Below are 24,883 nucleotides of genomic sequence, written 5' to 3' on the forward strand. Positions count from 1 at the left end.
AAGTGGTAATCACTCGGAGAGTTGTGTACCCGCACTTTAATGCTACTTCATTTGTTGGTGACCACATTAGTTTTGAACTTACTGGCTATACCAAACGGATATACAAATCTAATATACAAACTATGCCAGCCACAGCTTAATTAAAAAAAAAAAAAACGAAGAATTTCTTGTATACAAAATATTTACTTTATTAACTATTCGCGAATATTACTTTTAAATTTAAGTAAATAAGAATGCATTTAGTAGAAAAAAACGCAGTTCTGTATATGAAAAATACATTTAATGCGCTTCGTTGTCGCATTGTGCTTGTCTCAATTTTTCTTCTTTGGCTTTTTGTCTATTAATAAATGGCATGAAACTCCAAAGGCTGGCGCCACACAATAACGTTAGTCCCAATGTATGAAATAGTGGACTATAGTCCATCACCGCTTCATACCAAATGCCACATAGTGGTGGTCCAATCAATTGCAATATTCCATTTACAAATAAGCTAATGCCGTAGGATGATGTTAAACGCTCTTCACCCAACATATCAGCCATTATAACAGCAGTGATGCCGACATATATGCCAGATGCGAGACCAAAAACGGCACACCAAAAACTCAGCATACCATAAGTGGTGGCGAATGGTAAAAGCGCTAGCGATAAACCGGATATTGCAAGGCCTCCAATGAAGTACCATGTCTTTGGTATTAGGCCGAGATCCGAAAGGGCCGATCCACCAATACGTCCAATAAGATCCGTCGCCGAAACAATTGAAATCAGGTATGCTGATAGCGATTTACTAAAACCTAATGCTACACCGTAAGCTGGCAGCAATATAATAAAATTTGTGTAACCAATGGCATTTGTTGAATTTGATATTAATATAACCAAGTAAGTAGGATCCTTTAATAAGCTAAGGTCGAAGAATTTTGAGTGTGAAGATGTTTTCTGCTCGCCCTTATCGCCCGCAACGTCACCCATTAAACTTTCATTAGCTGCTGCGCCAGTGCTACTACCCATCGAACGCAACGATAGGTGTGATGAAAACTCTTTCGGTTGAAAGGATAATGTGCTGCCGTGGTATGGTGTACTTATATACTGAAAACTACTCGTGGAAGGCGAACGTCGCGAAAGACGATTTTTAGAATTGTTGCGTAAAGCGTGAAGACGATCGAGTTTATGACTGGAGCGACCGCCCTCTGGCACAGCATATAATGATGATTGTGAATTCAATTGACCGGGCGTAAATGTTTGATTGCGTTGTGGCAAGCGAACGGGTGTGCTAATTTTTCGTGTGCGTGAGGTTGGTGTATATTCATCTTGGTGCTTACTGCAATTTTGTACTACCGCAGCCGATGCGCTGCGTACGAATTGATTGTCCTCCAAGAGTGCCGGTGGACTATATGGAGGAAATGGTTTTGTGCCCACATCGCTACAACCATCATGTGATTGTACGTCATTATTTATAGAGCCCGCTTCGTCTACGGTTTCAAATTTCAGTACGATGCCAATATCTTCCTCTTCGATATCTTCAAGGGCATTCTTGTTTTTAGGTACTCGAATCATATGTTGTTCCACGGGCTCATAAAATATAGCGGCGACAAATACATTTAACGTTATACCACCCATTATAAGAACTGCACCTCTGCAATATGAGAGAATAAATAAAAAGTAATATATTTTTATTTGGAAATAAAATAAGAACAAAAAAAAGTTAGGTTCGGCTGCTATATGTATATATATTTCATAGGCTCTACAACTTTTCCTTCGGGGTCTTACAAACTACGTGGCAAACTTAATAAACCTTTTTCAGAGTATAAATATTATTAAATATCAAAATTTACCTATATCCATAATTTTCGAGCAGCCAACGCAATACTGGTGGTAATATAATTGATCCAAGCGCACTGCCCGATATGCATAGTCCATTGGCTAGTCCACGTAGTCTAACAAAGTATGATGTCACTATATACACAGTTGGCGGAAAAGATAGACCGGCACCAATCCCCACGAGAACTCCATAACTATGGGGTGTTTGTTTTAACTCTAATTAACGCATCCATGAAAATCTCGTTCATTTACCTTAAGTACAAATATGCTACAGATGAGGCCCAAAATGACGCGATCATACCAAATGCCGCTGAAGCACCGCCCATTATCGTTACTGTTCGATATGAATACTTAACAGATAATATACTGGAGACAGGACCTGCAATTTGTTAGCTCAAAATGAAATATCAAACTTTTAGATATTAAAAATATGCATATGTATCTATGAGAAAAAATTAAACACTGTTCTAACCTAACGAACTATATAGGAAATAACAAAGAGCGGGTATCCATGCTCCTGTCGCCGGGGATGCTTCGAATGCTTCCAAAAATTCAACAAATAATACACCAAAACTTTTAATGGTACCCGGTATGAGTATATTGACCATCATCGATCCCAGTAATACCAGCCAACCCCAACCTCCATCCGGTGGCACCAAGTCATATTCATTACTGTCTACATTTGGTTTCGTATCCAATAAACTAACTGCAAATAAAATTAAATAAGTGTCAATGAAACATTAACGGTAGGTGCTTTTCTGTAATATATAAACAAAACATTTCATTTTAATATGTATGTACATACAAATATACATTATACGTGCAGCTTACAAAAAAAATCATTCAAGTTGTTTTGAAAAGCATTTATTTGTTTGTTATAAAAATTGATATTCGACAAACATTAATTAAGTCGCTATAAACTTGCTGTTTTTTTTTTATATACATAGATACAGGTATATACATATAAATTTGAAGTAAAATTACCTGCTTTATCACATGATTCGGTAGCTCCGTTAACTTTCAATTTATTGCAATCTGCGTTAGAATTCTGCTTTTTAGTCACAGATACGTCTTCTCTTGCCATTATCTATAAAAATGTAATAAAGTACATTTAAAATAAAACAAATACGAACGAATAACTAAATCTTTTTAAATACATAGCTTGATTTGGGAGTACTTTGTCATATAAATTCATGTAAACTCACATTTGTATTTCTCAAGGCGATATTTAACTTCTTGATAAAAAATGAAAACAAAATGTATAATTTTTATTTCAATTGAATGTATTGGTAGTTGAAAGTAAAAATATGTCAATAATAGTCAGAAATTAAATTGATCAAGGTTAATGAGAAATGGACTTCTACAAGTGCTTGGAACTTTGTAAATATTCCTTAATTACTAGTTATGACAATGTATGTACGAACATAACTTAATACATACATATGTATGCGGCACTGAAATTTGTTTGTTGTAAAAAGTAACAAGTTTCCCCTCTGTGTGGACATACATACATACAAATATACATGCGGATAAATGCATTAGAGGGGAGCAACAGTGTACATTCAGATCAGATTTCACCGATTCCGCTGTTTTTCAAATTTGCAAGTATATACAAATATAGATTCTGATCACGCTTAGAAATGTGTATATACTCATATATGTATGTAACTACATATATATAGGAGTAAGTCAAAATCTCCCGCCCTTCTCTAATAGAAACTTATTGTATCTAAAAAAACATGTCGATGAATGGCCCATTATCGCTTTGCTATAATTACTGCTCGATAGTAAAGCTGATTTGCAATCAACGTCAAAAAAACCAAGATATGTACAGATAAATATCGAACTACAAGGTTAAGTTTTTAAAAAATAAGTGTTCGAAATTATATTAATCGGCTTTATATGTCATGTTTGTTAAGTCCCGGACGTACCGCCGTTAACGGACCACTATGGCAAATAGCTGCAATACAAAAACAAATATCAAAATCATGTTCTTTTATTTGTTTTTGATATATTCACGAAATTTGGCACACACTATTTAGATCAGAAAAGTATAGAATAAAGTTGCCAGACTCAAAGAACGATTAAAATTATGGAAATTAAACAATATTTATTCGCTCTGTATGTATTCTTATCTGAAATAATTGGTACAACAATTTTTTTAGAAAACACTCACTAACAAACAGCAGTTAAAAAATACATACATAAAGGTACAGAATATCATTTTCAAATTACTATTAATTTGTGTTTTATCTTGTTACTATCATCCGGCTATATGCCTTCTTATATACGAATCCAAAACCATATGCATATGAATGTGTGTATGTACATATATAAAATTGCAATGATTGAGTGCTTGTTGTTGGGATCAATTTGAAAGCTGATAACGTCAACGCGCTAGTGTTATCATTTGGAAACTATGTACAATTGCATCATTGAGTCCACTAAAAATTAATTGATAAACTATTTTGCAAGGCATCAATTATGAAAAATAATTGATTTGCTTTTGCTGAAAAATAATAAAAAAAATTAATGTGTACATGTCATTCACATTCAATGATATAACATATATCATAAATATACACATGTACACATATGTTTATGAAAAATACTTCTTTAAGATCAGCCAGTACTCCCACATATACACTACTTTAAAAATTATTTTCCTAATTGATAGTGTCACAGTGACCCTGTGTTATAACTTAGGAGTACGAAATCAAACCGCTATAAAAACTTTAGCTAACTATACAGCGTGCATTACTACATTTTTTCTTGCAATCAATCCCTCTAAATTGATAACCGAAACATTTTACTGTTTTTATGTGGTTAGTTTTTGTATTCCACTTGTTTAACTCATATACTCGTACGCACATTTATCTACTACACAAACAAGACATCACTTATTAACATTGCGGTTTAAAGCGGTTGGCACCGGATTTATCACCCCTTTCGGCAAAGAAACTCATCTGCTTTTGCGCTCAAAGAAGATGTTACTGACCCCATTACGTCGACAGCGCATGTCCCCACTGTTTGCGGTGAAGATACGAAAGGGAAAAATCCAAACAAACACTCAAGTCGTAAAAGAAAGAAACGCCAATTTCTGTCATTTGATTCAGCTGTTTCTGCGCCAATCTGTTTATATAGCCGTTACCATTAATATTATATGCGTTTTGAAAATGATTCATTATGAAAAGAAAACGCATATATGTACATATGCTTAAGCGTTATTTGTATACGCATATACACATTCATAAAAAAGATTTATTAAGTAAACAAGAAGTGAACAATACAAGGCGTATGTACGTACACCTTATGTATTCCAGGGTCATCAAAACACAAAACGTGGTGTGCACTCCCCTTCTCTATTTCCGTTTTATGAGCAAACAACAAAAATACCATATTCAAGTACCTGTACTTGTTACAATGTCATTTCGTTTTCATGTGTTTTGTTTAATTTTTTATCTGTTCTTGATTTAATGCAAAACTGGATTAAGGTATGACCAATTCGACCCTGACCCCGTCTGCTCACATGCTCATATTTACTGAACAATTACACGTTCTCGAAATCCTTCTGATAGCACGTACAAGCAATTTAACTCATATGATTACAATACAAATCACTGAAAATGTTCAACGCACCCTATTACTTCATAACAACTTACCTCATTTACGAAATTTAAATTCGTCGTGTTACAGTTATTATTATTTATTTAAATATTATTTTTCTGCATTAATTGCATGTAAAAATTGTCCGTCACTTCACCAAAAACATCACTACACTATGCGAAAATAAAGTATTACAAAAATAATAAAGTAACAATGTAATAATGAAAGAAAAATCACAATCACTGTGCTCCTCGGCTTCCACGCATCTTCGCTGCTGCTGTTTGTCCAATATTGCCGTACTCAAATATTATCCCCCAAAAATATCGAAAACCGATATATGCTGTGGTATGCATGCAGCTCGTGGTAACACAAAATATTTGTTTAATTATTAAAATGCAGTGATATTTTGTATTTAAATGTGTACATAATAATACAGATAAATGCCTGTGCATAAACTAAATTATACATAATCGAATCAGTAACAGAAACTCGACAACACTGTCATAGACATTCACAATAGATATTGCAAAAGGTGCTCAAAAGTTTAATAAATAAAACCTATATAGTGGTAAAATCATTAAGAGAAATGAGCTTACATAATTCTACATATGTTAATTGGTAATCAAACAGCGAAAATAAACAATATATTTATAAAATGTATTAAGAGTATAACTCTAGTAAATGGGCTACTAATAACTGACCTTATTCACAATAGAGTTTTCTGGTTTGGACTTGCAACACTATGCATCAGCTGGTTAAAATTATCTCAAATTGTTAAATTCGCTAATTCTTTCAATGCAGATAATCTTTAGATTCGGTCAAATAGTTATATATATGTTAAGGAATGTAGAATGACAATGTGGAAATTATGTACTTCTATTAGGCATATTTTAGTTGTTTTTATTACTATGAAAATCATATTTTTGCAAATCTATTTGTAAATTCAAATAATAATTTATGAACTACTTTTTGAATTCTGGTTACTAATTTGCTGTTTGAATCAAAGGAACATTAAATTTATAAATATGAATAACATTGAGTAAATAATTGTATTAAGTTAGTTTGAAAGGCCAAAACTATACTCTATTACAATGAAGTCAGTCTAACTAACTAATTCACTCGGGATCCGCTTCCGGAAGTTGACCTTCTGAGCTGCGATTGATGAAAATGAAAGATGTGTATAAGAGACAGACTATACTCTATTACAATGAAGTCAGTCTAACTAACTAATTCACTCGGGATCCGCTTCCGGAAGTTGACCTTCTGAGCTGCGATTGATGAAAATGAAGTAATATAATTTTTTAAGGGGGTTGTAGGGTTAATTTCTGCAAAACAATGCGCATTTTCATGATTTTTTTTAACAGTTAAAATATATTCTTAAAAATATGACATTTTAAGAAGATTCTATTAGATTTTCATGGAAAAATATTTAAAATGGCAATGTCAGCAATAACTTTGGTTGGCTTGGAAAAAATTTGAATATTAATTACAATTAAAACTTTTGTGTTACCACGAGTAAGCGATAGAAAAAGGATGTTAATGGCTATCAATGCGTTTATTAAAAGTACTGAACTATTAAATATCGGAATAAAAAAGAAATGATTAGTTTATTTTAATTAATTTACTTTTAATTATAATATATTATTACTTTTATTAAAAGCGCTATGCGTTTACAATCCAATCGACATGTTTTTAATTTCCATTCGGAAGGAATCGAAAAATTGTATATTCTCTATAGAGATATAGTAATTTCACTTTTTTCACATTAACCCATTATATTTTGATGTTTGTTCACTTGATCAGCAGTGACACATGTTGGTATAGCATTCGACCACTTTCCATTTTTTAAACATTTAAGCACCTTAGCACCACGTAATTCAAGACCAGCGTCGCAGGTAAATGTAATACTCTCACCAATTGCATAATAAAATTTGACAGATGACATACGACCGCTGATAGCCGTGCCTGTTAAGGAAATTAAATTCGATTTACAAATATTCTCAAAATGCAAGTGTGAAAAGTAAAAAATACCAGGATATGAACAAGCTTGTACACATTTCGGTAATACGCTCGACCAGCGTCCATTATCCTGACATGCTATTATCGGTTGCCCTTGCATCATGTACTCTGGATTACAATTGAATTGAACAACATCCCCTGCACGGTATGGCGTTGAACCTTGTGCATAACCATTAAGTGGTGCGCCGGGATTTTCGCATTGTACTTCAACGCATGTTGGAAAGGGTGTAGCCCATTCGCCGGTCGGTAAGCATATAGCTTCGGCGGGACCACGCAAACCATAACCAGATCCACAAGAAAATGCTGCTCTACCGCCGACTTCACGTGATAAAACCGCAACACGCGGCGAACTGATATTATTTGGCAAAGGAATATCCCCGCATTCGACACTCTCGCAAACTGGTAGGGGCGCACTCCAATTGCCGCTAGGCAAACAAAATAGTTCTGAAGCGCCAATCAATGAATTTCCATTTGCACACGAAAGCAAAGCGCGTGTACTTAATTTGGTGTCATTCGTGTTGACAATAAGACCACGCCGTTGTGGTATTTCTGGACAATTTATGGCTTTAACGACCACTTCTACAGAATGCTCGTGTCTAGCCGGTGTTTGACAGGAATAAACACCGGTATCTTCATCAATTGCATTAAATATGGTTAAGCGGTATTCTAGTGTTGCATCGCGTCCCGCATCAGCCTCGGTGACCCATCCCTCAGAGTAATTTCTGTAAAAAATCAGTATTCAAGTATGTATCATACATACCTAAAGAATATGTTGAATCTTAGTTGCCTAACATTTACCTAAATTCATGGCTCACATTCCACTTGGGATTGCCAAATCGTCTCATCCATAGACATTCCATGTGCAACGTTGTACCCGGATAGACAATTAGCTTTCCATCATTACTCTGCGCTATCGGCCCATTTTGATGTCTAAACAATATTGTCGGCGCCTTTTCCACTTTTATGGGAGATGTTTACAAAAAAAAAATAAAAAATATACAAACAACAAATATTTTTATACTCTTGCAACATGTTGCTAGAGAGTATAATCGTTTTCTTCAGCTAACGAATCACCTAAAACTAATCGAGATAGATATAGGATTATATACATATATAGTACATATATAAATGATTAGGTTGACGGAACGAGTTGAACCCCGAGTGACTTTGTAAATTTGAGTAAAAATTGAGATATTTTGATAAAAATTGGTATACGTCTTTGACAAAAAAAGTACAAGTTCGTAGATGGGGGTAATCGGATCACTGCCACGTAAGGCAAAATGGGGGCGGTCCCACCTTCTAAAAAGTTTAACTACCATATCTCCTAAACCACTAAAGCTACAACAACAAAATTCGTATTAAAATAATTCCTAGCGACAATGTAAAAGTGGATGAAATCAGATTATAACAACGCTTACTCCCTATAAAACGTTACTGCTAAAAATAACTAAAAGCGCGATAAATGAATAACTAAATACGCCAGAGACATAAAATTTTATTACCGAGATGGTTTGAGAGACCTCTAATGGAGCCGGGGAGAAAATTGAACGATCCTCCATATAACAAATATGCCGGGTTACATGTGAGTTATCTTCATAAAATTGAGAGAGCGTGTTTTTCATATAACGGTGCACATTTGTGCTAATAATGAATAAATGTGGGTGAAAACTCGCACTAGATCCCATATAACTAGCAAGCCTTATATACCAGGTATTTGCCTGGCTTTAATACTTGCAACACGAACTTAGTTCTTATCTATTTATTTTAGTTTTCTTACTTGCATAGTCGTTTTCCTGATTTAATCCGTAGCAAGCTGGCTTATTGCCTGTCCATTCGGAGTGTATACAAGTTCGTTCATTGCTGCCAACCATTGAAAACTTTCCAATATCCACACATCTGTACAGAAGTGAAAATATTTTTGATAAAACTCTTTGTGAGCTCGATAAAATTTTGGCGCAAATATGGAATAATGGATAAAAGATTTTGTCGCAAAAAGTGAACAATCTTTAGATCACTTTGGAGATCAATTTATGAAAGTACTTATGTTTCAAGGCACCGCTTATTCTTACCGTGATATTATTGTGGCACCAGGTGGAAATTCTACAACATCTTCCCGTATTTCGAGATCATTATAAAAGCTAACCACATTTGGTTCATTGTTTTTGAACAAGCATGTTCCATTGGCTGAAAAGAGTAAAAGGAAAAACCTATGTATTTCATATGACTACAATTTTCTACACATTCGAATATCCAAATGGATTGTTCCTTAAGATCCGCATTTAGAACAATATACCATCTGATCAAATTTGACTCGGACTTCGCGCATACCGAACCGATAGAAAAAAAGCTAAGATTCACTGAAGGCACAGAAGGCCATCCCAGTTAAGGCTTATAACAAAGGTACGAAAAATTGAATTAAACAATAACAGTTTATATTGGCTCAGAAGCCTATTGTGAAAACGATAATAAAGATTTATATTAAAATACAGAAAAATGTTAGTCCGGGTCAAGTTTGATCAGATGACTGTTTTATAACATATTATATATTGTATATTTTCAAATTTTGAACCGGAAAACTACTTAATATTAAGTATAGTAATTATATTAAATATTGCACTCCAGTATAGAAATATTCGGACTTTTCAGTTTTATTTTAAGTTTTTGGATTTGAAACATTCGTTTTATGCGGATAATGTGGATGCAATTTATAATTCGAAGCTATTCGACAACGATGTTGAAAATATTATGGAGTTGATATCATATTATGTCGTCAAAAATATTATCCCTAAATAATACCATATTTAAATGGCGAATAATACTTACCGCAATTGTATGAGCGTCCAATCCAATGGCCATTCTCGCATATAATTTTCCACGTATTCCTCTCGCCAACAGCACTTGGTATGCAATTAAAGAAAATTTCGGTGCCGCTTTCGTATACACCTTCGATATCAGACAAGTCAGTATTTCTAAAATAGAAAATCAATAACACAAAGTGGAGAGAAAATAAAATTTTATAGTGAAAAGATTTACGAATCGGTTTTATTATGTATATAAAATACGGTTTTGTAGTTGTACCATTGTGACCGAAACTACGGAATAAAGGACCATTTTAATATCAGAACATTGGAACATTTATAAAGCGTAATTTGTCGAAGCTGGGCGACAGGTTCGGAGTGTATAACGGCAATGTTTTCGAAAAAATTAAAGGGTTTTCGGAAGTGACATAAAATCCTTTCCTCAAAACTACATTTTTTTAATCGGTCGACAATAATATTGATATTTGCGAAAAATGTATATTAAGCAGTAAAAGTACTACGTATTCGGTTAAGTTTTTAATATGTTTAAGATAGCCCGAATCCCTAGAATCACCATCGCCTGTTGAGAACTTTTCGAAAAAAGTGATTTCGAGGATACTGCCATTAGGTACAGAAAAAATTTAAATACACTCAAACTTGAATTTATTAATTTAATGACGAACGTTACTACCAGAATAAATTTCCACAGTTAGGTCGTTTGTAAAGCGTTTACAGTGTGATTACTAAAAAATAAGTCTAATAATTACTTGTATACCAAAGCACCATCGGATATGCTCGGCGGTCCACACATTTTCAATTCTTCAGTGACATTTTCTTCCGTTGCATTTGTCACATCCTCCGATTCGGAATTATCAATCTTTAACGCTATAATATGATTCGATTTTCCATTGCTATGCGCTTCAGATGGTAGTTCCTCACGTGATTTGCGTTGGCCTGTTTCACAGTGTATTGTTTGTGGACTCAAGATACCTTTGTTGCAGCTCATTTCAATGGGCATAGCATTTGTGGAGTGATCGCAATGCGCACTCACCGTACTGCCATGACCAATTGTGAGTCCGGGTCGGTAGCCACCCTATATATATCAAGAGATGCTTTAACCACTTTAATCACAACAAATAAAAATGATTTTAAAAGCTTACCTCATAAATTATGCCTGGTAACGCTGGCAGCGTACAAGGTATGGATACACATTCGGAAAATGCATTCACCGACCAACTGCCATGAGCGCAACGCAACTGTGCTGAACCCTAGAAAAACCATAAAATACTTAAGTATGCTAAAAGAATTTTTTTTATATATATTGTACTAGTTCAGAGATCTTTCTTACCTGTATATTAAAACCATCATCACATTCCAGCGTTATAAATTCGTTTGATTCAATTTCTTCATAAGTCGTCAGTGCTGTTAGTGTAGGCTTATCGGTAAGCGTTTTTGTATTCGCTTCTACTTTGAAGTATCTACCATTCTCGACGGCCGGTACTAGGCAAGGTGCTGCAATACATTTAGTTATTATAAAACAATTTGTATGGGATTAAGGTAAATGACTTTCCTGGACATTACCTGAGAGGCATTTAGGCGTATCAGGCTTCCAAATGCCACGTATGCAGCGCGCGGTTGCATTTTCACCTTTTATATTTAGCTTAAAACCAGCGTTGCATTCTAAATAAAGCATAATGCCGACACTGTTACGACCAGGTGCTTTACCAGGTCGAACCACCGTTATATTCGAGAATTGATCCCAATTTATATCCTCACATGGTCCACGTAAACGCTTTCTACCCTCCTTCGACTCCAATGGATCATTTGTGTCATCATCTGGTGCAAGTGGCGACAATGTCGTTGGACTGTTAACACTCCGCTTACGTCGACGTACAATTTGTGATTTAAGCTGCTCTATTAAATCGGTTTCGTTTTGAGTTTTCGGCAAATTGCGGAAGTTGTTAAAGAAATAACTTGCTGAGTTGCTATCATATAGTATATTCTCATTGGCATTCGGTTTATTGGCAAGTACGCTATAACGGGAATTTTGATTGATATTAGGTAGTGGTATCTTGGCAGATGAGCGATGTGTTAGCAAATCGTGTTCTTCATTTTCCAGACTTAAGAAGTCATTATTCGATGTACGCGACTTGTGTGTTGCTTTGTAACGTGTGACCAGATCGGGATTGCTATAGGTATTGTACCAACGTCCATCTTGTACTTGTATAAATTTGGTCGGATTTCGGAAATCTGTCGGGTTATGGAATCTACTGTAGCCAAGTAAATTTTTCACATAATTTTGATATTTCTCTTTGATCTTCTGATAATATTTGGAGTATGCTTGATCAATCTCAGAAGGAGTTCGTTTGATACGTGTTTTGGGGGCGTTAATTTTGTCTGAAAAAATAGAATTGTTCATAGCATTAAATGACTCGTAAAATTAATATAGTTAGGCGATTTCCGTTTTCATTTATTTATTGGACCTTGCTATTGGACTAACTATTTGTATATTTTTGAATTCAAGTAAGGTTGGGTCAGTCAGACACTTTGTTGTGGAGTTGATTTTTCCGAAGGTTTGCGAGTAAAAATCTTTTAAAGCGGCTGAGACTTTAGAGGCTCGACTGATTTCCATGTTATCGCCAATGACGGGCGTAGAAGATTGGTAATATACGTAGTCAGAGACAAATAAGGAAAGGTGCTTGGACCCCGCAGTACGTTATTGTAGTCTGTGCTAAGGCTGTCAGTCTCTGTTATCTAAGTGGAACTTTAGATTCTTTTCTTTAGATATTTTAGTGTAAGTTCTATAATAAATTTATAATGAATATCCTCAAAAAAAAATTATTAACACAGAGAATATTCATTATATGCGATTGTATTAAACCCGTACCACAAATAAGAAAAAAACCTGACACCTATAATGACCCATAATTATTAGTACACAGGTATAAATTAAATTGTGGTCATTATATAAGGTGGATCTAGGCAAGCAAGCATTCTCACCAGAATCTCTCTTAAATGCTGTTAACGATTGTTGAAAGTTGCCGTTTATTATCTCATCCAGTTTTCGTTGCAAATCTCGTTTATTACGTAATAAATATTGGGAGCGAAGATAACGCATTTGTATGGAACGTCGTTTACGATTCCAACGTAATCTGGGATGTTGCCCAAGTAAGCATTGCGGTAGTTCTAGAGGTCGCCATTTACCACCAACACATGTGGCACCCGGTGGTCCTATCTCCAGAACGTAACCTTTATCACAGTCATACATTATTTGTTTGTTATTAACGATCTGCAAAGAAAGTATGTTTATTCATTTATATGAGAGAAAAATAATAATATACTTTGTGATTTGCACACCTTTTTTACATACGGTCTATAATCGTAGAGTCCCATATTTCCGACAAGCAATACCTTGCCGTTTGGTATATAACCGGGAAACGAACAAAATACTTCTTGACATTGTGGTGTTTCACCGGTCCAATTACCGAATGAACATGTGAGAACATATTCATTGGGATCTGTGACATCCTTGCCCTCAGGACTTATCAGCTTGAAACCGTCTTTACACTTAAATCTAGCCTTCATGCCATGTTCCGTTTTCGGTGCGAGTACCATGCCATGTTTAGGTGGTCTTGGCATATTTTTACAACGTGCTGGTACACATCGCGGTATAATACTCCAAGTACCGTTATTACATGTTGGTGGACTTAGAAGTGAAACAGGAAATTCGTAGTTTTCATCACACTTCACCTCCAAAGCGGTGCCATGTTTAACTTTCTCAACACCGCTACTCAAAGTGGAGGGTGATTGTGTGGTTGTGGGCGTTATAATGGTGGTGCCATTTTCATCGGTAATGATTTCAACAGGTGTTACATAACCTTGCGAAATGGACGGTACAACGCATGGTGCCAAGCATTCGGGTAATGGATTACGCCAACGACCATCGATTTGGCAAACGCTTGACGAATGTCCTTGTATTAACATTTCCGGTTGACAGCGGAATATTATGCTCGCCCCAAGTCCAGTACCAGCTTCGATGTTCTCAATCCAACCATTATAAAGTACACCAGGATGCCCACAATTGATTTCTAAATCGCATATAATAAATATAAATAATTTTAGTTTATGTGCGTGCCTATAAATACAAAATATTATATATGATATATAGTGTATTAATAAAGATATAAGTATCCGCTCTGACAAATAGAATTATAAACAAGTAAGAAAGGGCTAAGTTCCGGTGTCACCGAACATTTTATACTCCCGCATGATAATCGAGACTTCAGGCGTGGTTGTGAACCGATTTCACCCATATTTGGTACATCACGGTGTTAAGAAAATATTATATACCGAATTTCATTGAAATCGGTCGAGTAGTTCCTGAGATATGGGTTTTGGTCCATAAGTGGGCGACGCCACGCCCATTTTCAATTAAAAAAAAACCTGGATGCAGCTTCCTTCTGACATTTCTTCCGTAAAACTTAGTGCTTCTGACGTTTTTTGTTAGTCGGTTAACGCACTTTTAGTGATTTTCAACATAACCTTTGTATGGGAGGTGTGCGTGGTTATTATCCGATTTCTTCAATTTTTGAACTGTATATGGAAATTAATGAAACGGCCTTGTAGAGCTTGGTTGACATAGCTATAGTAGTTTCCGAGATATGTCCAAAAAACTTAGTAGGGAGCGGGGCCACGCCCACTTTTCAAAATAAAATTACGTCCAAATATGCCCCTCCCCAATGCGATCCTTTGTGCCAAAGTTCACTTTAATATCTCTATTTATGGCTTAGTTATGACACTTTATATGTTTTCGGTTTTCGCCATTTTGTGGGCGTGGCAGTGAGCCGATTTTGCTCATCTTCGAACTTAACCTTCTTATGGAGCCAAAAAATACGTGTACCAAGTTTAATCATGATATATCAATTTTTACTCAAGTTATAGCTTGCACGGATGGACAGACATCCGGATTTCAACTCTACTCGTCACCCTGATCACTTTGGTATATATAATGCTATATCTGACTCTTTTAGTCTTAGGACTTACAAACAACCGTTATGTGAACAAAACTATAATACTCTCCTTAGCAACTTTGTTGCGAGAGTATAAATATATATTTACTTTGGCGATATAAAGAGATTTTACACACATTTATGTACATCGCAACATCTGATCAAACCTGTATTTACGAATTCACGTATTTTAATACACATCTTCATTATCGCTTTCAAAACAGGGTTGTAAGCCAATATAAGTATGTAGCCCATTGATCACGTTTTCCTATCCCTTATTTTGGTTTTTAAAGTTTCGGCTCATTTTAGGAACGCCGATCATAAACCCTTCTCGTCACAAGTAATGATGGGTTTGATAAGTTTTTGATCCTCAGTGACGTTGTCCAGTATCTCTTTTGCGACCGCCACTCAACAAAGTTTTTGCAAAAGCTTCAGTTTTTTTGGAATTGACACTAACCAGTCGACCCATTAGAGATCCTTAAGTATTGTTATTGGAAACACAAATTTCGATTTAATTAGCTAAACAAGCGTATCGCCTCCTCAACAAACAACTTCTAAACGCATAATAATAGGCATATGAAGATCAAACTTCACATGAACATAAAAAATGTAGACAATATAACCAATATAGCCATAATGGGACATGATCAGATTTGATCTCATGGTATAGTTCATACTGTTCTCGCTAATCTAATTCTGTCTCCAGATTATCATAAGTCAGAGCGGATACTTTTTAGAAATCCCTCATGTGTTCTATATGTCCGCATAATTCAAATTCTCATAAAACATGCATACCTTTACAAGTTGGCAAGGTTCCACTCCATTTCCGATCGGCACCACATCTACTACTACTTTCTCCTACTAATGTGTAACCGTAACGGCATTCATAACTTACCACTGAGTTGTAGGCCATGGTGGTGTATGTAGCCTTGCCATTTCGTGGATTTTCCGGTGTCGGACAGACAACAGATGTGACCACTTAAAAATGAGATACGAGATATTTAAATTACTGTAGGGTTAAAGGAAGGAATACAATCAAATGCTACAATATTTATTATTAGAAGATAACAACTTATATTATTGATAATTTCATATTTTTCTATATTAATTGCACTCACTAACGGTAAAAATATTGAAAGTTTGAAATTTTATGAACCCACCTCTAATTTACGCCCTAAGTCGAGTTCGGCAAATTTATTTTAATCAAGAGTTGCGGATCTGTTTACTACGGCAAAAATTAGTGAAATGTTCCCTATTACAATCCTTAAAAGGATGTCTGCTATATAAATTGTGTAGCCGTATCATAGAAGTGTGTGATCTGATTGGTGCAAGTTTCAATTGATCACTGGTTATATTGTTTTAAAAAATGTGAAGCAGCGTTATCAACTGGACTGGAGACTGTTATGAGTCTTTGAATGAATTGATCCCGCCGATTTCAAATATTGGCTACGGTTTCCACAAAAGATATATTCATATTTACTTTAAGCAGACTATATTATGTTTCCCATTCGATATTGATGAGTTTTCGCTACTTTTTTCAACTATTACGTGTGGAAGAACCGGCTTAGTTTAAGTTCTCGTACTTTAAAATATATAGTATATTTAACCGTTTATGCCCATTTGAACAATAGATAAAAAGCATAGTCTAATCTTAAAGTAATAAAGAAAAAAGCAAACTGTAATAGGGGAATTTCTTATAGCAATTATATGTATGTGCCCAAAGATGATCATCTAGCGGAAAACATTTTGCTAGTACATTTTAGCCCCTTAATTTGATATACCTTGATCCATAGTCTATACCAAATTTAATGAAGATCCATTTAAAAAGTTTTCCATACAAATATAACCACATACATATGTACATATGTACACGTCACACGCAAGCTATCAAGCTGTCACGTTTACAAATCATTCAACTTTATTACGAAAATTCCCGTTCTGAAAAGGATGTGTTTCGCGCGCCTCGCTCAACATATGATCAACATAATCGTCCTACTGAGCATACTATTCGCAACACCTTTTCCTATCTTGAGAACCAGCATTCATTATTAGATAATATTCGACCAAATACACCACGACCGGCACGTAGTGAAGATAAGTTACTATTTGAAGCTCGTGATCTCGGCGACATTTGGTTTCAATAAGACGGCGTCAATCAATTTATTGCCAGAACATTTTGGTGAGCAGATAATTTCACGTTTTGGGCTGGTCGATTGGCCATCAAGATAGTGTGACATTACATCGTAAAACTTTTTTCTGTGGGGATATATAAAGTCTATGCGGACAATGCCGCTTAGATTCAGACCTTGAAGAAAACTTCACGCGTGTCATTCGACAGTTACCAATCAAAATAAGACATTATCTTCAAAGCATAAATGCCAAATAATACTCTTTCGAATGATAATAAACTTTCATATTAAATTTGAAGTTTTTGTGTTTGTTCTTTAAAAAAGTATGGAATCTCGAAATGGATCATCTTTTACATATACTACCATTGACTTTATAGAGGGTTCGACGTTTCATTATGGGGGTTAGAAACTGTGTGGCAAATGTAATATGATATGTAACAAATCTAAAATATTTGGGCCTGATGCAGATATTATTTTAATTTCTTGGTGATGTTGCATATGAGTATTAACAACAACAAGTTACCGCAAATTAAAAATGTATTCAGATGGTAGCTAAGTGGAATTTTTGAATGAAATTATCTTCTAGCCAAATGTAACTATGAATAAAACAACATTTTTGTTTCTTTTAATTATATATGCGTATATATTTGCGGTAACTTTATTTGTAACATTGTTAATTGAACATTTAAACCTGACAACAATTAGAGTTTGAAGATTTTCTGCAAGCAACAATTATTGCAATTTATTTTATTGAAAGAACGCACAAATTATTGTATTTCTTTTTGTTTTAATTTTTAACTGGCATTTTTTAGGTATGCATTATAGGCGTGTCTTTATTGACATTTTCGGAATTTCTGTAACTGCTTTTTTATAGCGACTTGTTTGCTACGATGGTATTATTATCATTTTTAGCTAATATCAAAAAATACAAATTAAAATAATAAAATTGTATATTAAAAAAAAATTAAATAAACATTTTTGTTTGTTTTACTTACAGACACATGTGGGCAGTTCCTTGGGCACCCAGGAGCCATCCGATTGGCAGTAGCGTTCATGTTTACCCACCAACTCATAGGTATTACCACAGTTGTAACTAATTTTACAACCGAAAGTGTAACATTCGCCAGCATGCCAGCCATAAGCTGGATCTGGCGGCTGTCCACATGATCTTGCTGCAAAGTGAATTAGTTTACTTATAGTTATTAAAACATTAGAATTTTATTTGAAAGTAGACATTACGTTCGCATTGTATATCCGGTCCATACCAGCTGGCCTGACCATCAATAGCTAGACATTTGGCACGTGGAAATCCATTTGTTACATAACCAGTATGACAATGGTATTGAACGGTAGAGTCCAGATCAAAGGTTTCCTGTTCGGGTAGCGCAGAATGACGTGCATGCTCTATTAGCGGTGGCTTGAGACAGTAAACTACAACATAATGATAGTAAGCGTAAAAAATTCGTGAGAACACTGAAGTTTTGAAATAATAAATAAATCCTAAAATTATAAGATTATATATACTTTTAGGTTATATTTAGAGAAATAAATGTATGTAGTATCCACCACAGAATAACCGAGCTGGTTTAGCAACTTAAATCTAAAGATTATTCCTTTAAAGATATATAATCTATTTAAGCTAAGCTTTCAATTTATGTCTGTAACAAACTTTATTTGGAAATATTAACTTTGTAGCTATATATTTTTGGACGTTTAACTTGTTAATGCAGCTAAAATTTGAAAGTATTATATAATGGTTTCAAAAATAGTTTTAGAGTTTTGAATCTTCTTTAGAACGTTTATTAACTCAAAGGGATATATTTTCTCGATATTGATGACAGAAGAAAGCAATGTTTTATACACTTATAAAATTCTATATAGTAATCTATTTACTGTTAACTCATTATTGGTTAAATTGTTACAAAATCAGGCGAGTGAAAAACTTTTTCCATTTTTGAAATGTCTACAACAGTCATTAAGCATATGAATAACGGTTCATATAAAAGCTGTCACCTGTGTAACTCAACATCGAAGCGGTAAGCAATGACATTCTTTTTTCGCCGTTGCTTGAAGCATATCAAGCTTTCGTTTCATCGTAGTCAAAAATAAAGAAACGGTGTGGCCGTCGAGAATTTCAAAATTATTTTAATAAAAAAATTACAAATGCTCAATGGTAAAATTGAAGTTAAGTGTGGTTAATATTTTTGGTAAGAAAGAAGAATATAAATAACATAGTTGAACATAATTTATAATTAGTGAACTTAGAGCTTCTGGTTTCAGAATTTTGATAGAAAATATTTCAGATTTTACACATTGCTTTAAGAAAAAAATTAGATATCATTACAGCATATGTATATTACAAAATAGTGAAATTTTTATTGTCCTGTTCATATAAACATAGCATTCATTATATTCATTGTTCGTAAAGTTGTAGTTTTAACTTACTATTCTGTTTACAGGCCGGTTCAGCGCCGGCCCAATTGCCATCAGCTTGACATAGACGACTCTGTAGACCAACAACATGATAGCCATGGGGACAAGAATATGTAGCACGTGCTCCAAAATGCCTGCCTGCGACCGTAACTTGGCCCAGTGATGGTTGCGCGAGCTCGGGACATTCTCTATCTGTAATTATTCAAATTTTAAAAATTTCTGTTTACACTGTATGTACAAATAATAAAAAAATGTAAACATAATGTTAATAATCTAAAGATTATTTTTGCGTTTCAAAATGGGTATTAATTAATCTGCTGCATTACTAAGAAACAATTATTTCAAAAATTCAGACTTTGACAGCGCTTACCTGGCTTAATACAGGACATACCACAGACACCATCACATAGGCACTTTTTCTTTTTACTTTTACAGTCCTCATCCGAGGAGCATTTTCTCAGACATTTCTGTCCGAGTAGCGTTGCCTGCTCCTCATCCCTTGGACATTCAGTGGATGGTGAATTTCTAGGATTCTTATAAACACGTCCATCATCGTCTACTTCAGACGAATCATCGTCTTCGTCCCAATCTTCATCTTCGTCATCTTGAGGAACCTCTGTTTGCGTTTGTGTTGGTACGGAAATAACTTGAACATGCAAAAAAATAAGCGATCATGTTTTTTTATGACAAATCATATATGTATTAGTAGAAATTTTTCGAATATGTTAATTTAATTAATTTCGATTTCATAAACACGCGCATACGTTTGAGTTTTATAACTTGAGTAAAATATCATTTTTCATTAGCGCAGAATTTGGTGTTGTTATCAAACAGGAATAACATTTTTTTGTTTTGCAAGATTGCAGTTGTAAACTTTGACCTACATACACACGCACAGATTGTCTGCGACATAGTTGAGTTATTAGTGGTGAAGGGCGACCCTTTGTACACAGTATTTACTGACCTGCGCACAACCATATTATGCTTATATAATGAAAATATAATAATAATACAACTGATTAACAATTTTAATACAATTTTTGATATGCGTTCATGAAAATGTTTTATATTAGTTATCTTATTTAGTAAATATGTACCTTTATATATGAGAACTGTCACCAGCAAGAAATAAATCAGCAGTTTATTCATAATTACGGTTTAAATCTTTGTTATGGACTTTTCAATGTACATAAAATGCAAATAAATAAAAAAAGCTTCCTTTCCAATATACTCCAAACGTTTAATATTATTTTATAAACTAATTATATGCTTTTAGCTCCTTGAAGTTAGTTTTAGTTAATGCCATCGATTAAATTGACTTGTTTTTCTGCTGATGCTGGAGCTTAAACTACACACGATGGTTCTAATAAGTACACATTGAGGTGAGAAGAGAATTCCTGTCTGATGACAGTCTGCTCAGATGAGTTTAGCTGTCAGACTGAAGCTGTAAGATGTTTTTTTGGTATCGTTAAGGATGTATCTCCTGGTTTTCCGATAAAATGAAATACTAATATATAATAATATATAGAAATTTATAAAACCTAATTATGTTTGAGTTATGATATAAAAAAATCACTTTGTATATTGCGCGTCATATTGTTGTAAAAGCTTTCCAGTTCAAATACTAACGATTAATTAAAATCTACTAAGATCAGAATTCTTATGTGTAACCCATGGAACCACTGTTAGATAAAGTCTAGGAAAAGATCAATTATTTTAACAATAGATGGCCTTAGTAATTTGTGTAAGTACGAGCGGGTTATACACAGACATTGTCCGGAAAGTAATAGCACTGAGTCGATTTAAAAAAATGTATTTAACCAATCGTTACAATTCCTTATAAACTTTCAAAATAGGCTCCTTCTGCGTCGATGCAGTGCTGACAGCGCGGCTTCCAAGCATTGAAGGCGTCGCGGAAAGCATTCTCCGGAATAGCCTTGAGAGCAAGGGTGTATGCTGCTTGGATCGCCTTTGTTGTCTCAAAATGCTTGCCTTTCATCGGCCATTTCAGGCAAGGAAACAAAAAAAAAAGTCTACTGGCCATATCAGCGTAGTAGGGCGGCTGCGAAAGCATTGGGAGGTTAGGTAGCTGTTCACTAAAAAAGCGGTGTGAGCCGGACCGGTGCAACTTCCAATCGGTTGCGATGTCTTGTCGGACCCGAGGACTTCCACGTAAAACTTGGCGTTGACGGTTTGTCCAGGAGGAACAAATTCATGGTGGATGATGCCTTTGATGTCAAAAAAGACAATGAGCACTTTAGATTTGCTCATTCTTCCCTTTTATGGGCGAGGACACGCCGGCGTGTGAAACTCGGAAGATTGCCTCTTTGTCTCGGGATCATACTCCAAGATCCATGAAACATCACCTGTGATTACGTTATTCAAAAATAGGGGTTTACCGAGTTTCACACAGAGCTTTATTGATATAGTATATGCCATTCGAAAGATAAAATGTTATCTGGCTAAGTATTGTTTGAGAACGCGTTAAAGATAGACAACAGCAAAGAGAAAATATGTCATATTTTACAGTGGTCCTTGGATACAGCGAAAACGCAAGACAGAGAGCTGAAAATGTGAATAAAGTGTTTGGTCGTAATATTTTACCAGGCAATCACGCGCTATTTTGGTTTCGTCCTTTCGGTACTTTTAATGTCAAAGATGCAGCACGATCTAGAAGGCCAACTGTCAAAAATATCGAGAAAACAATGAAAATCTTTGGGAATCATTTCACTCTGTCATCTAAAAGTTTCTTTTAAAAAGTATTCGGCTCTCATTGTAAACCTCCTCACTTTCAATCCAACCATAAAATAAAGGGTTAAAATCCATTAACCCTTCGGAATCGGCTTAAAATTTGTAAGCTCCTCCACTGGGCGGGTCTGCCAGCATCTAGTAAAGGTATTAAGACCAATTATGTTCAAGGAGTACAAAACAAAATAATAAAGTAAAGAAGGCTGGAGAATGCATAGAAAGACTGTAAAAATCGTTATTATAATTTCAAGCTTTATTCTCCATTCTTTATACTATAGCAGTCTTACTATCGGTTAGACTTTCTATTGAAGCTGAGCAAGCTATAACGCTTAAGAGAAACTCACTGGATCGTTTATGTATCCTTGATTCTATGGTTACGTAAACGATAGACAAGATACCAAATTATTGTCGTTTGCTAGAATAGCATTGCACACAAATTAATCGGTTAAGAAGTTTTTTAAGGCAATTGAGTCTACGTAATATTCGTATAAAGACTCTGCACCTGATGACATTTCATAAAAATTATTTCGACATATTTTAAGAGGCTGCAATAAAAAACTCACATCGGGTTCGAAAAATCTTACACTCGTCCCGAAAAATAACATTCAATATCCTATTCCAGCAAAGCCATCTGCATTATCAGGGACATTTAATGCAAAAGACTAGCAGTAGAGCGTTCCTGATCTAATCTTTCATGGTTTGAAATATGAAAAAATTACATAATTTAATAATGAAGCGGTACTTTTTGCTTCCCAAAATGGAAAAAAATCTGTCATATGCAGCGATAGTAAATCTACTTTGGATGCCCTTATGAATTATGCAAATAATACGCCCTTAGTTACAAATATCCGTAACGCTATATTTTCAAATAGAAAGAATATAAAAATCATGTGGGTGCCAGGCCATGTAGGAATCCGCGGAAATAAATTAGCCGACAGCAGAGCGAAAGAGGAAGTTTGGAGCCATTATATCTATGCAACTACTTTGTGGATAAAAATTTACGCAAGCTTGTGCATAGCTTTTTACACGAAAGCTACTTAACTGAATGGAACAGCTATCACCACTACTATAAATCGCACAACCCTACAGGAATTAGACCATCGCTCTCGTCAAATATGTCATGTCAAAGCATAAGAAGATTCACACGTCTACGGATTGGTCACACGTTAGCTACTCATGCACACTTATTAAAAGGATCAGAGAAGCCTAACTGTCCTTTTTGTGGTGCAAATTACCTAGCTACAACACATCTTCTCGATAGCTGTCAGGAACTGGATACACTTAGAACTTCAATATTTGCAGAAACAAAACCATCTGACATGCTAAGAAATACAGACAACATGTCTATACAGAAAATTTCTGATTTCATAATAGCAGCTAAAATAAACGTATAGTCATTTTCAGCTTATTAAATTTAGCAATCTAAGATATAAAATAAAACATACACACAAGTCACACTAATCTCCTAACATCCTTCCATAACCACTCCTCCACGTACTATAAATAAATACTCCTAACTTATATATATTATAAATATATCTTATGTAATATATAATTATATTAGACCTTAGTTATTCTTTTACAAGCCGAAGGCCTTGGCAGCCAGTGCTTTATTTGTTAAGTGGAATAATTATTTATAATTATTACTCTTGTAAATAAATAAATGAATAAAAATAAATAATGGAGTGATATGTCATCTGATCAAATTTAACCCGGACTAACAAAAAACTTCATTCTAATGTAACATATTTGAATACAAAATTTATTTTTGTCTTTAAAATATCGTCCTAAGCAAATGCAATCATATCAACACTTTATAGAATTTTCGATACACTTGTTATCCTTGTCTTGGAGGGTTTACTGTGCCTTCCATATTATTCCTAAACCAACATCTTATTGATGCATTTGGACCTTTACTCGACGGGGTTTTTACAAAAAATGCGGGCCTTTTGGTGCGAGTCTAGTATTGCTACGCTTCATACGCAGAACATTAACCAAAATGTGTTGAGTCGATCCATAAGAGATGTTATTTTCTTTCGATATCTCTTTAATATTTGCACGACGATTTCGAAGCACTGTTCCTTTAACTTTTACCATGTAATTGTCTTAACAGAGGTGGATGAACGACTATCATTAGATAGCTGTCAAACACACATTAATTGACAGAGATCAAATTTTACACGAACATAAAAAAAGTCATAATAATCTGGGAATAATAGTTTATCGACACAGTTTGCGCGCTAATTTTAAATGGCCTAGTCCGAGCTAAAACAGACAAAGTTAAGGTCTCGTAAGTAATAAAATAAATTGTTTAAATTTTAATTAA

General features: G+C 34.7%; 2 protein-coding genes across 6 annotated transcripts; both read right to left on the reverse strand.

The window, feature by feature from the left end:
* Positions 1–207: 207 nt before the first annotated feature.
* LOC108965416 (monocarboxylate transporter 13) lies at positions 208–5,702 on the reverse strand. Of its 2 annotated transcripts, none has more exons than XM_018927797.1 (6): positions 5,478–5,702; positions 2,800–2,902; positions 2,288–2,521; positions 2,068–2,194; positions 1,830–2,009; positions 208–1,630 (listed from the first exon to the last, which is right to left on the reverse strand). In XM_018927797.1, exons 2-6 carry the CDS (start codon positions 2,897–2,899, stop codon positions 280–282), a joined length of 1,992 nt encoding a protein of 663 aa, XP_018783342.1. In that variant the 5' UTR covers positions 2,900–2,902; positions 5,478–5,702; the 3' UTR covers positions 208–279. The 2 variants fall into 2 exon arrangements, with proteins under 2 accessions (XP_018783342.1, XP_018783343.1); XM_018927798.1 differs by lacking the exon at positions 5,478–5,702 and adding an exon at positions 3,021–3,050.
* Positions 5,703–7,022: 1,320 nt separating this feature from the next.
* Positions 7,023–21,218, reverse strand: LOC108965470 (protein lev-9). 4 transcript variants are annotated; one of them, XM_018927912.1, is made up of 18 exons: positions 20,907–21,218; positions 20,180–20,455; positions 19,822–20,001; positions 18,616–18,807; positions 18,372–18,548; positions 16,043–16,225; positions 13,596–14,326; positions 13,239–13,527; positions 11,820–12,635; positions 11,587–11,750; positions 11,399–11,506; positions 11,006–11,331; positions 10,264–10,409; positions 9,510–9,624; positions 9,218–9,336; positions 8,239–8,398; positions 7,453–8,162; positions 7,023–7,386 (listed from the first exon to the last, which is right to left on the reverse strand). In XM_018927912.1, the coding sequence occupies exons 1-18, from the start codon at positions 20,956–20,958 to the stop codon at positions 7,187–7,189; spliced, it is 4,944 nt and encodes a 1,647-aa protein (XP_018783457.1). In that variant the 5' UTR covers positions 20,959–21,218; the 3' UTR covers positions 7,023–7,186. The 4 variants fall into 4 exon arrangements, with proteins under 4 accessions (XP_018783457.1, XP_018783456.1, XP_018783458.1 ...); XM_018927911.1 differs by having other exon boundaries at positions 11,805–12,635; XM_018927913.1 differs by lacking the exons at positions 7,023–7,386; positions 7,453–8,162; positions 8,239–8,398 and having other exon boundaries at positions 9,246–9,336; positions 11,022–11,331; positions 11,805–12,635.
* Positions 21,219–24,883: the final 3,665 nt, after the last annotated feature.

This window comes from Bactrocera latifrons, unplaced genomic scaffold (genome assembly GCF_001853355.1).
Source record: "Bactrocera latifrons isolate USDA-ARS-PBARC rearing strain unplaced genomic scaffold, ASM185335v1 scaffold_14, whole genome shotgun sequence".
Lineage (NCBI taxonomy): Eukaryota > Metazoa > Arthropoda > Insecta > Diptera > Tephritidae > Bactrocera > Bactrocera latifrons.

What these genes read in the sequence shown, in the direction of transcription:
- LOC108965416 (XM_018927797.1), bottom strand. Translation starts at nt 2,899, where the DNA reads ATGGCAAGAGAAGACGTATCTGTGACTAAAAAGCAGAATTCTAACGCA. An exon ending in CGAATCATGTGATAAAGCAG is followed by an intron (nt 2,522 to 2,799) that starts GTAATTTTACTT and finishes TTTTATTTGCAG; the next exon opens with TTAGTTTATTGGATACGAAA. An exon ending in CTCGAAAATTATGGATATAG is followed by an intron (nt 1,631 to 1,829) that starts GTAAATTTTGAT and finishes CTCATATTGCAG; the next exon opens with AGGTGCAGTTCTTATAATGG.
- LOC108965470 (XM_018927911.1), bottom strand. Translation starts at nt 20,958, where the DNA reads ATGAATAAACTGCTGATTTATTTCTTGCTGGTGACAGTTCTCATATAT. An exon ending in AACCTTGCCAACTTGTAAAG is followed by an intron (nt 14,327 to 16,042) that starts GTATGCATGTTT and finishes TATGCGATTTAG; the next exon opens with AAATCAATTGTGGGCATCCT. An exon ending in ACAAGCTTGTTCATATCCTG is followed by an intron (nt 7,387 to 7,452) that starts GTATTTTTTACT and finishes TTTCCTTAACAG; the next exon opens with GCACGGCTATCAGCGGTCGT.